Genomic DNA, 14,128 nt, shown 5'->3' with positions numbered 1-14,128 from the left:
CAAAATAAATTATGTTTATATTTAATTTATTAAGAATGGACAGCTCTTATCTACAGCATCTAATTATACATGTCAACATGAGCTTTATTCTACTCTTATTCTGTAATAGTGTGAAAATCCAGTTATCTGTATTTAAACCAAAGAATTTTGTTAGAAAATCCATTTAAGCAGCCATTTTCCAAAATTAAAATTTTATCTTGAGTAATAGTTTCTTATATTCGTTTTTCAGGGAAGAATGTTTTTTTTTTTACTACCATGTAACTCTTATGTTGTAGTGGATTCAAAAACATATTCTAGGCACACAACTCATGCAGAATCTGTCTGGCTCTGTTTGACTCTGCCACTGTAAAAACTGAGATCCGTCACATCCAATGTTCTCCAGTTTTGGATGCAAATTGGAGTGGACAACTGTTGTTTGAGAATAAACTGCTTTCAAGGAGCAGACTTGTCTGCTGTTACTTACAGTTATACGTGGTGAACTCCAATTCTAAGGAATTCTAGGTTCCCTAGTACAAAATTGGATGTCTTCCCACTTCCTCATTCAGTGTCATCTCAGTCAAGGAAAGGGGCCACTGATCCCTTTGCACACAGAAGATCCCAGGTTCATTGATCAGTATTTGGAAAAGACCCATCTGAAACTGTGAACAGCCGCGGCAGTGCAATGATGGAAAAAACAGAGTAGTGCTGAGACATGGTCTAGCAGCTTCCAACCTAAAAAAGCATTGAGGGGAAGGTGTGTGTACAAAAGTGTCATTTGGCCTGGGCCTCAGGTTTAGAGGCTTGTTAATTGTATTTATTTAAAAACTAATTAAATTGGGTCTTGCTTTGTCTTTTTGGTGCCCCATATTTTTCCCAAGTGCTATCATGTTTATATTCATCAAGGCCTGAAACCCTGGAAATGGCTTGGGTCTCTGAGCGCCTGGCTTCAACTCAGACGCATGGGTACTCTTGCCATGCTCTGAGGCAATTCTTCTTCCATATCCTGTCCCAGGCTCGCCTGTCTGCGACTGAGCAAAGCTGGCCGTGTTAAGCCTTAATGAATTTTTCGAAATCCTTCCTCTCTTTCTGCCAGCCGTCCTTGACGCTTTTGGCCAGTTCTTAATGATGCAACAGCAGAGTCTAAAGACCGCCACCTGCTGGATAAGGAGCCAGTCGACTAACCCAGTTTCAATCCGCCACCTTCCTGCTGCAAAGTAGCTCTCCGAGCCGGGCAGAGGATCAAAATATTTACTGTGTGCGTAAGCAGGGCTCCAGCTCCTCCCACCAGCCGGCACCCCGTCTCCTAAACGGCTCAGCGCACGGGCCAGCAGAGCAACATCCCAGTCAGGCCGCCCCCGGCAGCCAGGGATGCTGGCACCGCGATCTCCCAGCATCCACCTCAGCCAATCAGAGCCGCCCGGGATTCCCTCGGCTGGCCGAGGCGGATGCTGCACCCACGCTCGCCCCGGGGCTGGGTTCCGGCGGGAAGCCTTGCAGATGGCTTGGCGCAGAAGCCCGGGGAGCCGGTGACCTTGCGGACGGGGGGCGGGGGCTGGCTGGCTCCTGAAGGGAGACCGGAGCAATGGGCAACGTCCCGACGGCGCTGAAGCACTGCCTCAGCTACCACCACCTCCTCAAGGAGCAGCTGTGGATCGGCGAAGCTGCCCCGCAGCCTACTGCTTTGCAACAGCCTGGGCAGGTACCAGGGCGCCACAAGGCCGTTCAGGGCAACGGCTGAAGCTCCAGCCCACACCCGGAAGGTGGGGGAGGGAGGAGGAGGGGTGGCGCCCAGAGCTTTGGCTGACCAGTTGCCAGTCAGGCACAGAGGCCAATCAGAGGGCCCGGGGAGGTTGGGGTCCCCTTCAGGTGCTGGGAGCTTTTCTGTGTATCCTTGCCTCTACAGGAGAAAGCCTGCCTGCCAGTGCCATCTCTGCCATTTCCCTGTACGCCAGCCGTGGGGTGCTTGAGATATATTTGGGGATTGTGGTGCTCAAAATTCCCACATGCTAGGCTGGCTGGGAATCCTGGTATCCCCATGGATCTGGAGGGCCCCCAGATGGAGGAATTGGTTCTAAGCAGCAGTGAGAAGGTACCCCAATATCACTTCTAAAAGGAAGTGGGAAGATTGATGGCACGGGTGCTCCGTCAACTGGACTGCACCATTCAGAGAGGTATATGGGGCAGGAAGAAGAAGTATTAAGAAGCACTGAACTCAGCATCACTTTCTTCCTCTCAGTAGTGCAGAAAGCCTCATCCTTTAAAGCAGGGGTCAGGGAGTCTGAAGGCCTTCAGATGCCTTCAGCTCCCATCATCCTTCACCAGTGGCCATGGTGGCAGGTTTCTGGAAGTTGTAATTCATCAGCTTCTGAAGGGTTACATGTTCCTCACCCCTGCTGGATGAATAGCAGCACTCAGACACTGCTAGTGTTTTCTTCCCAAGAGATTATGAACCAATTTAAACACCTACCTATATCCCTTTAATCAGTCACTTATAGTACTTTGTCTCAATTCCCATCATGCCCCAGTAGAAGCAAGTGGGCAAAAAGAAGAAACAGGCACTGGCTCCATTTCTTCATTGTACCTGCTTAGAAAAAGTTGATTTGAGTATCACTGTAGTTTCTTGCTGTCACATCTAGAGAGAGAGAGAGAGAGAGAGAGAGAGAGAGAAGAGCTGCAATGACTCCTGGTCATTTCTCATCTGCTCACTTAGCAACCTCTGTGCAAGGCATAATGATCGGGATTTTGGACTCAGAAGGGTCAGTTATCATGACTGCATTACCTCTGAAAGAGATGATCATGCTAGAGATGTGAACAGTGACTCCAATCTACTCACTTACTGGCACTTCCTTTCTGTTTCTAGATAAAGCACCAATTAAGTCAACTGTGCACAAATGGTACCACCTTGCCACCAGCATAGCCTAGACAGTAGCTTTTTGCAGCTGCAGCCCCCTCAGCTCCCTCACTAGTATTTTCGGATGGTTCTGGGAGAGATTGGTCCTAATGAGTCCAGTTATTACCATTGGATTGCCAAAAGAAGGAATATAAGCAACTATTGTAGAGGTTGTAGTGGATTTAGAAAACCAGTATTGCCCCACTGTGTGGACTAGCAGAAAGCAAAATTGGAGCCCAGAAATGGTGCCCAGATATATAAATGGAGGCAAGAATCCAAATTCAGAATCCAGCGCAAAACAGAGCTGAATGAACGGAGGGGTGCAAATCTCAGAGAAAGACTGAGGTTCTTTACAACTGGTCTCCCGCTATTATATATTATTCCTGGAAGAATATTCTACTGTTTGCTCTAGAATGGCAGGAATACAAATCAAGGTGAAATTCAATGAGAAGGAAAAGGAAATGTTGAATTCTGTTGCTTCTTAGGCATGAGATATAACAACCCTAGGTCTGGTGTCTGTCCAATTCTCTGAAAGATGATAAAATGCAGTGGCTTAATCAAACAGGAGGCCCAGAAAAAGAGAAAGATGGTGAAAAATAAGAGATTGGTTATATCACAGCTGAATTTAGAACAAAAATGTTTCTTTGGTATGAATGTGCATTGCTTCTATTGTCAGAGGTTTAAAAGTAATTCAGTAGTTATATTTTCATATAGGAATGACATTTAAAGGATAAAGATTGATTTATGAAGATATCATACAACATTGGGTGCTAAAGTAACAGTTAAATATTTGAATGTTATGAAACTGAATAAATAGAATGTTACTTGAGGTGGTGGCCTCAAAATTGAATAAAATAAAATAAAATAAACAAATGCAATGGTACTCAGATATAAGGGAATTTGGAATAACCACAGTTCTCATACTAGGAATTCAGTTATTGGTATCTCCTATGCTGGAAGAATTGAATATACCAGAATAGTGCTATTGCTTGAAACCAGTTCATAAAGCATATTTAAATGTGTTTATTCTTAAATGTAGGGATTATTTTAATTCTCATGAAGTGAACCCACTGTGTCATCTCTATCCTGAAGATACACAGAATACAAACAGTCCTGAAGACATCCTGTCATCTGTAAATCTCAGTTAATGTTTTTAAAAATAGCAGATATTTTTCAGTGACAAAAAATATGTATATTTTAGTCCTTTTACCCATGGAAGAAAACTGGAATAAGTCAAGTGTCAGTGAGTAGTCCTTGCCTTCATCTACCTAGTTTCTACTTATTCAGAGAATGGTGTGAAAAAAATGTCTGAACATATAAAGTAGACCTGTATAGTTCTATTTAGTATGATAGACAACCCTGCAAGTGGCATTGTTAAAGTACTAAAATTGAGGGCCCACTTGCTTGGATAAACAGAACAAGGTTAGTTGAGTCATCCTGGTTATATGCTACTTTCCGAATAAAGTACCATAAATAAATACCATAATGGATTTCCATAGGGATAGTTCAGTAGAAAGAAATGCTTGGGTATTTGCTGAACTATGTTGGCTTGGCCAAGCAAGATTCTTCTAGGAATTAATTTCAAAACTCACTTTCTCTTCACTTCCTGTGAGGAAAGAAAAAGGGAAAACAAGATGAAAGCATTTGTTCATAACTTCCATTGTACCTTGCCATTTACATCTCATAGAAGTGGATTAGAATGGAGAAACATTTTTCTTCTTTTCAGAAGGAAAGCCCTGGTGCTTTCAGGTGGATTGTACAGAAAGATGCATAGAGCTGATTGGGTTTCAAAAGCAAATCTGGATTGCCACTAAATGTATAATGTACAATGGCCTGAAGCCAGTTCTTACTTTTACAGTCTGATTCATTGTCCCCACATAAAATACATATCCATCATATTCACTTCTTAAATATTTAGACATGCACTTTTTAAATGTACCTAAAAATACAGTGTGTGAAAACACCCTTAGAACTCTGAAGTTTTTTCCTGGTATGTGAGGAGGTGAAGAAGAGATAAATCCTGAACATCAGAGGAAAATCTGCTTCCTCTTATGTACACATTCCTGATGAGTTTTAGTCTTGGAAGACTTTATTATTTTAATTTTCCAAATTAAGTAGTATTTAGATTTGCAAATATCCCTTGGAGTGTTCTATTATTTCGGAAGTGTTTTGCTCTAATGGATTTTAGAAACCATTATTACTTCTGGCAATCTGTTCATTAGGATAAGATTTCCTGAAAAGTATGGTTTTAATTTTAAGTTACTAAGAGTCTTAGATCTTTTGAACTATTTTGTTGCCATATATTTTCCATCATGTTCTCATTCACAAGCTCACTATTTGCTGTCTGTGCAATTTGCTTTTACACTGTTTTAACCATTTGGACCATTTCATCTTATAGGGAATTCACTTAACTTCTTTAGGGTATATTTTTTGCCTATTTTTCTCTTTGATATAACTGTCAAGTCGTTTCTAGTTGGAGTTCTATCTACCATAGGTTGTTTCTCTTCTTTAGTTCTTCACATGCATATCTAGGGATACAGCACTCGCTTATCACCCTGATTTTTTGGTTGTCCCAGTATTCTCATGATAAGTCACAATCAATTTTTGGGGCCAACACAGGTCCACTTTGGATTCACATTGGACCAGATGCACTATGGTGTTGATTCTGACCCAAGATACGCATAATGGTGGCTGAACGTTGTGTAGTGTGGTATAAAATTAGAGAAGAAAAATGTGGAGAAGAAAAAGTATTTTTTTACTATGTACCTGAGATAAATTTGTTTTGTGACTTTAAGTTTGGTATGAACTAATACTAAGTGATACCACCTTGGGTATGTATGTTTAAGTTTTGTTCACTGATCAAAATAAAGTGTTCTGATTTTATTTATCTAGGGAGAATTAATTACTAATGGATTACTCTCCATGGGAATTCATGTTAAGAAAATGTGTCTCTCCACACTATTATCCAAAAAGAGTCTATGTAGGAAACACACTGTCCTTGAGATCGAGTTATTTGTTTGTGTTACACTCTCAAATAGTAATATGTTCTTGTCTCCTCACCAGGTGGGTAGAAATTGCATTGAAAAATGGTCTATAAGGACTCTCCAGTATTAAGGAAACAAAACCTATTAAAAAGGCACTTGATAAACAAACAAACAAACAAACAAAGTTAACTTCTTGTAAACTTGGGGATATGGGTGTTCCACCCAGTAGACACTGACTTTATGTGCTGTTCTTGCCACCTCATAAGCAGTCAGTTATTTGAGATATTTATGACAGTTCCTTTGAACTTGAAATAATGAAACTGTCTTGGACCTGTTTGATTTCTTATAACTGTAGCCTGAACTTTTTTTAAGGCACAAACATGAGCTAGGGAAAGGGCTGTAGCTCCATGATGCATCTTCAAGTAAGCCTAAGAGAGACCACTACCTGGCATCCTAGAGAGTCAGTGCAATGTGTCAAGTAAATGATAGAAGTTTTGACATGGAGTAGGGCAGTTTCCTGACTACACTCGTGGTGGACTGCATGATTGCTAAGCCATCCCATGAGGAAAGTTGAGAGACATTGTTTAATTCATTGTCCTTTATAATGTCATTCTTGTGAACTGATACACACTTGCCTCAGCGCAGAGCTGAGCCTACTATGGGCTGATTCACACCTGCTGGCTTGTTATTTGTTGATTCAGCGTTGTGTTTAAAGAAGTGCTCTTGGGGACTAGTCACCCAGGGTGGCTTTTTCTCCATAGGCAAATGAACTTGATGTTGCAGTCAGTCATACATTTCATAGGGGCAATCATGCAAGTGCACCCTTTCTATAACCATGTGCTGGGGTTACTCAACTGATTTGGAATACTAGTTTTGGGAATGGAAATGTCTGTTGCTCTTATGTATTGTGATTATGATGAAACTAAGCTAAAAGAACCTCTTGTGACATGTAATGCCATACAGCTTCATTTGGATGGGGGTTCTGGTTACTTATGCAGTGGATATGTGCAATCTGTAAGAATACAGGGCTTTCTTCTAGTATTAGATTGGCTGCATTGGTTTATGAGTTGAACAGCAAACAGGGTGGCATTTCCCTAATGTAGAGAAAGCTAAGATGTCTGCTAATGTTTCTGAATTCTAGTTCCATGAGAGGGGGAAGTTATTAGTAGTGTTTTCCCTCCCTCTTTGTATGTATGTATGGTTGATTTGCTTACAGCTGATGTAAATTTAAGAAGGCTGTAATTCCATGATTAAAGGTTAGCAGCATTTTCTATTATAAACCCATGTTTTAATCACTTTATAAGCTGGGGAGAGGAGCAGAAATTGAATATTTCGATTAAGATATTTGGCAGACAACATCTTAAGCCTTTTCTCTCTTGTTCAAATTGTGTGGCATCTGAGGAGGGTGGAAATCCAATGGTGCTTTCTGTTTGGAAGGAGGCATTTTTGAGGATAGAGGATTTCCTTGGTTTTACATACTGTTTTCTGGTTTTTGCCAACACCTGATAAATGGAAAATGCTCCAGGCTCTTAGCTTTTTATGTAAACCCCTTTGTTGCTGATGCTCCACACAATTTACCCATGGTACTCACCACTTCACAGAACTGATATCTAATTTAATAACCTCTCATTATCTTTAATGATCAAGCATGCATTTTTGTTGGATCAAATTTAGGAAGAAATGTTAATGTAACGAAGGAACAGTTAATCTTTGTACAATTTTGTTGCCAGATTTTTTTTTTTAATATCATTAGCTTTTAGTTTTAACTTTAAGGGACCTGGCTGGATAGAATGAATTTTATACTAGGGTTGGCTTGTTGATGTTTTTATGTTTACATTTAGATCTTGTATGCCCCTTTGAGTTTTTTAAGCAAAATAAGGTAAATGCATGCTATAAATATAATTAGGGGTTTAAAAGTAATCCCTGCTATTCTAATGTTTCAGGCACTGTTAAATAATTTTTTTTATGCCTTGAAGCAGTGTTGACTCCTGGCAACCAAGTGGGCAAGCCCATGAAGTTTTCTTGGCAAGATTTTTAAAAGTGCATCGCCCTTGCCTTCTTTCTAGGGCTCAGAGAGAATGACTGGCCCAAAATCACCCAGCTGACTTTGTTTCTAAGACAGGACTAGAACTCACAATCTTTTGGTTTCTAGCCTGGTGCCTTAACTACTACACCAAATTGACTCTTGCTGTTCTACAGAGTGATCTCCATTTTCTCTAAAGGCTAAGAAATGCTGGAACAGCACAACACAATTTGGCTTCCTTTCAAGGAGAGAGCGTTGGGGATTTATGGTTTCTTTGTAATATTTGTTTATTTACAAATAGACAAGCAGAACAGAAGTGGAAACAAGGCTGTGAGAAGATTGTAGGCAAAATGATCTTTTGTATATCCCTTCCTCACATATTTTTTCTTAGTGCATTCTATGGTAATATATGTTTTTCCATTGCTTTCTGACTGGTCCAGTAAACAGAAATGTGTTGACACATACTAAATTCTGAAATAATTCCTGGGATAATATTTTATGATTTTACTGAATGAGAACTATTGATTTGACTATTTCAAATCTTAAACTAAGAATAATTCCCTCTTCCCCACCAAATTTGCAAGTAGACCAGAAATGTCATCTTTACAGCAGGTGGCAGTGCTGCTAAATTTCACTCAGGCCCCCAAAGAGAGGATTTTAATTCCCAAATGTTGTTTGTTTATATTTCAATAATTGTAGGGATGGCCAGATCATGTCTGACCCCTTTTGCTTTTCTCATCTGTCCATTTTAACTTCAAAATTGGCTCCGGTCTCTTTCTTTCCTGGCTGAAGAATAGTGTCTTTTCATGAATATTCTGTTCCAGTGCTGTACAGATATACCCAGCTTTTATTGATTAAATGTCCCTTAGACAGCACTCCCAGTCTTATCTAAGGTCTTGATTGGCCTGTAACTCCAATTTAGAATTTGTCTTTTATTATCTCATACGATCTGTCATCTTTCTGTGATGGTTGAGTGATTCGCTGTTGATCATTCACTGTTATAGTGTAGATCAACATGGTAAACCTTTTTCCACTTCAAATTGCCCTATCCCACATTGCTAGTTCATGGAAATTAAATTGCAGGATTAAATTAAAATAAGTTTGAATCAGTGTGCAAATTAGAGATCACAACTTGAGGCCCCTGGAGCATCTTCAGTTTAAGCTGCTTATAATGCTTAATAATAACTGTCAGGGTCATAATTGTTAAGGATGGGAGTTTGCTGAAATAAGAAACAAAAAGTTTCACATGTTAACATCTCTGTCATTCAAACCATGTGAAAATACCCGCTCTCCCCTTGTGACTCTTCATCTTATAATGTTACCCCATTACTGAACATCTCCCCTGCAGGCTGATTGATTGATTGATTGATTGATTGATAGATAGATAGATAGATAGATAGAGTGATCCCTTGCTGAAAAAAGTTGTCCACTCTGGTGTAAATGGTTCACCAGTACCAACAAACAGAACTATAACATGTTAGTTAATTGAAGCTTGATTTTTTTTTCAACACATTTGGAAGATATTTCACTTGGGAAGGCACTTTACCACAATATCACCAGACCTGTAGCACTTCCAGTGCTGGCACTTACTTCAAATGGCTCCTACTATAACCATGCTGATTACACTGAAATGGATAGAAAGCTCTGAAAGAAGGGCTCCACAGAAGCCTGTCTTTACCAAATGGAACACCAGAGATTTATCCCAGAGTCAAGGTACACATTATATTAGACATGTAGGACCAGGTCTCCTTCTACCTTTCTTTTATTCCAAAGTAAGTGCAAGAGGCCCAATCCATTTCATGATCACAGTATGTGGGGAGGTTTAATCCTTCCTATCCTAGATTTTAGTTATCTTTCTGTACAACTGTTGCTGAGAGGAGGAAAATAACCCATTTTACTACTATGACATTTGGTCTAGTATGGCAGAAAAAAGAAGTATAATTACCTAAATGGCAATGAGAAATGACCAAGCCATCTGATAGCTATGTGTGGGTAATTGAAACATCACGTTAAGATTTTCCACAAAAGATAACTTGTAATACAATATACAAAAAAATGGCAGTGGTCTTTACTTGCACAAGCATGCTTGTTGGGTGTGTGCTGTCAAATACCCTGGGATCATTCACAGATTTGACTCATATGATGGAAAATTATGCTGATAAAAGTTATGCACATGTTGAATACATTCTGAGTAGGCGTGAGATATTTACCCTATTTCTCACAGATGCATTTGTACCACAAATGTGGCATTTGTCTTGTAAGATCAAATAACTGATGATCTTGAAAAACTGCAAAAACACACCCTCTGCAAGGAGGTCTTGCATTAATAATAATAAAGTGCTTTCTAAATTGGAGGGGGTTATATAGCAAGGGAGAGCTTTGCCATTCCATTGAAATGGACTTATATGCTCAGCAAGTGTGGACCCACCCTGGTCCAATAAAAGTTTTGTAGGCCAGATGATATACATGTGATCAGATATTTCCTATGTTCTGTTTCTTTTTGCACTGTCATCACAAATGAAGGCTAAATGAATTGGATTCCCCATCATCACCACTATGCTTTAGCAATCAGTAAAGAGGATCACTACATAGGACTTAATTTAATGTGTAGCCATTTGTGGCAGTGACATATATGTGAGAGAAGGCTACAAAAGTACCACAATACAATGTTGTCTTGCCTTCAATTTCTAGAGGCAAAATTGGAAGTCCCAACAATTTGGGCAGTGTGAAAAGAAGTTGAATTTGGACAAGAAAGTCATTTCGTAATTGGCTGGGCATTTTTTGATTCTAGGCAGTGTGCGTTCCCTCCATCAGAAATTCTTGATTTTAAATCTATAAAACATGAAAAAGCTGGTCCCAAAATTCCAGTTTTACTCCATTCAGTGATATCATCAGCTTACTACCATATCGCTGTGGTGCATATATATGTATATGCACACACATACCCATACGTACATGTATAAAGTATAGATCTGATCTAATGCCTTGGTTGGTAACTAATTTTGCTGGAGTTTTGTTTAGAAAAGAGTTGGCAAGAATGAATGACAAGAATCTTTCCAAAATACCTTCCAGAAGACTACATTTTCATAACCATATTTCATCTTTACTCTCCTTTGATCACAGGATTAGTATCTGGAATGCAGATTTGATGTAAATGTTGCTAGTTGCTGATATACATTATTCCCAAACTAGATGAAAATCAGCTTCTTAAAAATGTAAACTTTATGTTGGGAGGAAGAGGCTATGATCCAGTTGATCCTGTTCTTATTTTCTTATAAGAGCAGTATCAGGCTTCAGTGTTTCTTGAAAAAGGCTATCAAGTTTTGGAATCCTGTCTGTTTGATCCCAATCTGCAGGGAAACATTCCTGTATTTTTGTGATGATGGAAAGACATTCTGCAAAGAGTCTTTAAGATAATTTTCATTGTTACTACTTTCACATTCCAGAACTTGTTTCTAGTATGAAAACAGGCTGTAGGCAAAGCCCCAAGGCAGGAGCCTTAGGATAGATTAAACTGTGATCTTTTACAGTATGTGTTAACAAATCTTTCATATTATGTTTCAGGAATTGCTTACAAGTGGATTTCCTGAGTTTGTTAAAATAGTGGAAGTTGGTCCAAGAGATGGATTACAGAATGAAAAGGTACGTTAACAATGAGGATAGTGAGTGTTTGAGGAAGACAGTATTGTATTAATTAAGCCCAGATAATTGATCATGCTGTTAAAAGTTTACAGCAATATATAAAAGGTACCAGAGTCTAGATATTCCTATACTAAGAGTCTGGACTTTTGTCAGATTTCTATCTGACAGAAAAAACCCCACTCTCTATTGTGAATTTTAAATTTAGGTTTAATTAATTAATCAATCTCTTGATATAAACATTTGTTTCTTTTTTCAGTACTTAGTAATATGCTAGCTATTGCAGTAATATTGTCTTCAAGGGCTTTCTTTAAAAAATATCAACAAAATATGACTATCTATAGCAAAAAGAAAAGAAATGTTCATTTAACTGAAATGATTAATTTTTTAAGTAGAGACAGTATGAAATCAATCAGTAGTACAACAATGAAATATACAATAGCAACTTTATATTAAAGAAAAGGACTGTGGCATATTAATTGCGGGAAGCTCACAAAACTTGTAGCTTCTTTACAGGCATTAAACCATATGGAAGCTATTTCCCTTTGGTGACATCCCATATGGCTTCAGTATGTGTGTTGTCACTTAGCTGGTGTCCATCCTATGGGTTTTCCCCATTTGATCATTAATTTGCAGGAAAAAAGTTCCTCATCAAGTGAGAAAGACCTGTGCAACTGTCTCCTTCCAAGGGATTGTGATCTCTCCCTCCCTCTCTTCTTTACCCTCCAGACATAATATGTGGAATATCATCATGTAGAAGCATGTGCCTTACAGCTCATGCAATGTTTACGTATGAAAGGATAGCCTTAGGATGGAAGCTACCTCAATAAGTGGTACAGATGTGACAAAAATCATATGGCAGTGAGTGGAATTTTGCCTAAATGGAAGCACTTAGTCAACCTGAGCTGATCTCAAAAAGCTAAGCAGGATTGGACCTGGTTGGTACTTGGATGGGAGACTATAGAGCTGTAGGCTGGACTGGGAAGTTGAAAAACATCCTAGAAGAAGGGAATACAAACTGCTTCTGTTTTGTTGCCAAGAATCTTATATGGGCCTGTGAAGTTACCAGTAGTTGAATCTGGATAGAAAATGATGTCTTGCAGTGTTTGAATGATAGTTTACCACAAGTACAGGCAGATAAAACCAGTGCATATACTTGGAGTGTCACTGTATTGTCGTTAGACTCTCCTGCATTAAGTAGAACTTATATAAACTAAGGAGCAGGCACTGCTGATGGAAGAGGTGCTTTTTCCTCAATAGCCACTCCATATAAGATTCCTCGAATATATTTGATGAGGCAGGAAGAGGGAAGTTGCCTAGCAAAGGACAGAACGTTAAAGTCCACTTGTAGAAGGAGAGGTCCAGATTTCATGATAATGGAAACAGTCACAGCAGCTTTCTGACTTTAGTCTTACTTTATGACTAAATGATTTTCTCATGTTTCTTCTATCATTAATTGATTACGTTTCCATCCTTGTCTTTTTCTTAGTCTCAGAGGCTTTAAATTGTAAGCTCCTGGGGACAGAGCCTTCCTTTCTGCTTTGATCTGGTTGGTACAATGCCAGTTATTGTAATAGTCAGAAAAATATGCTTTGTATTCACAAACATGTGCTATCCATAGTCTTTATTCCATTTGACTATGTCACTTGTATTAAACAGATATTGCAGACTCCGGTGAAGAGCCAAATGTAGTGCATACTATAACTCATTTCCTGTGTATGTGTGTTAGTTTCCCTTTGCCTAAGAAAAGAGCATCTGGCCCTAATATCTTAAAACATTATTGGTGATTTTTACATTTTATGTTACTGCATTATAAATAGTTTTGGGTATGGATCTAAAATGTTTTTAACCCATGGTACTGTATAGAAATGATGTTTCCTCATATTCACAGGCTATACTTCCTACAGATGTGAAAATTGAGTTAATTGACCAACTTTCCAAGACTGGCTTGTCTGTCATAGAAGTGACAAGTTTCGTTTCTTCAAAATGGGTACCTCAGGTAGGTAAAAGAAATGATGGTCCCAAGCATTACTCAGCATTCCCACTGTTCTTACATTATGTAATTTCTCCACAGAGGGAATCTCTTTCTGAGCCATCAGTTCCCTATCTAGCTTTCTTTTACTGCTTCTCACCTTCCACCTGTCTCATTTTTCTATACTTACTGGAGTTGATTTGCACATAAGTCATGGTTTGTTTAACTATGACCTGTTGAATTAGCCACAGTTGACTGAGTTCATGCATACTACAGAGTCACAAACTGTGGTTTATAAACTACAGTTTCTGAGTTCACACAGCATGTTGTGTCAAAGCCAACAATACTGCCAATCCATACTTCTGTTCATTGCTTCTCAATGTAAGGCTATAATTCTGTACACACTTACATGGGAATAAATGCCATTGATGGTGCGGTTTACTTCTGAATGGATTGTATATGGCACTGAAATTCTGAAAACTGTTTAGGCAGGAACCCTGGCATTATTACTGTCATTTTAAAATCTAGCATTCTACTGCTTGTAAATCTAGTAATATAATTTAGCAATAATAAGTTAACACAATTGCATTTTAAAAGATGGCCTAGTATTTTGGAATTTACCTTTTATATTAAATGATAGC

At 38.9% G+C, this 14,128-nt stretch overlaps 1 protein-coding gene across 1 annotated transcript in view; it reads left to right on the top strand.

The window, feature by feature from the left end:
- The first annotated feature begins 1,332 nt into the window (after positions 1-1,332).
- HMGCLL1 (3-hydroxy-3-methylglutaryl-CoA lyase like 1) overlaps positions 1,333-14,128 on the top strand; it is a 62,255-nt gene continuing 49,459 nt past the window's right edge. Inside the window, exons 1-3 of the mRNA XM_088137163.1 lie at positions 1,333-1,678; positions 11,441-11,518; positions 13,407-13,514. Coding sequence (XP_087993289.1) covers positions 1,562-1,678; positions 11,441-11,518; positions 13,407-13,514 — 303 coding nt within the window. The 5' untranslated portion in view covers positions 1,333-1,561. The remainder of the gene's footprint in view (positions 1,679-11,440; positions 11,519-13,406; positions 13,515-14,128) is intronic.

This window comes from Python bivittatus, unplaced genomic scaffold (genome assembly GCF_059951505.1).
Source record: "Python bivittatus isolate LINGU-HERP-01145 unplaced genomic scaffold, Pbiv_v1 ctg000020_np1212, whole genome shotgun sequence".
Classification (NCBI taxonomy): Eukaryota; Metazoa; Chordata; class Lepidosauria; order Squamata; family Pythonidae; genus Python; species Python bivittatus.
The sequence above is the reverse complement of the archived record's forward strand: the minus strand, read 5'-3'. Positions and strand labels throughout refer to the sequence as shown.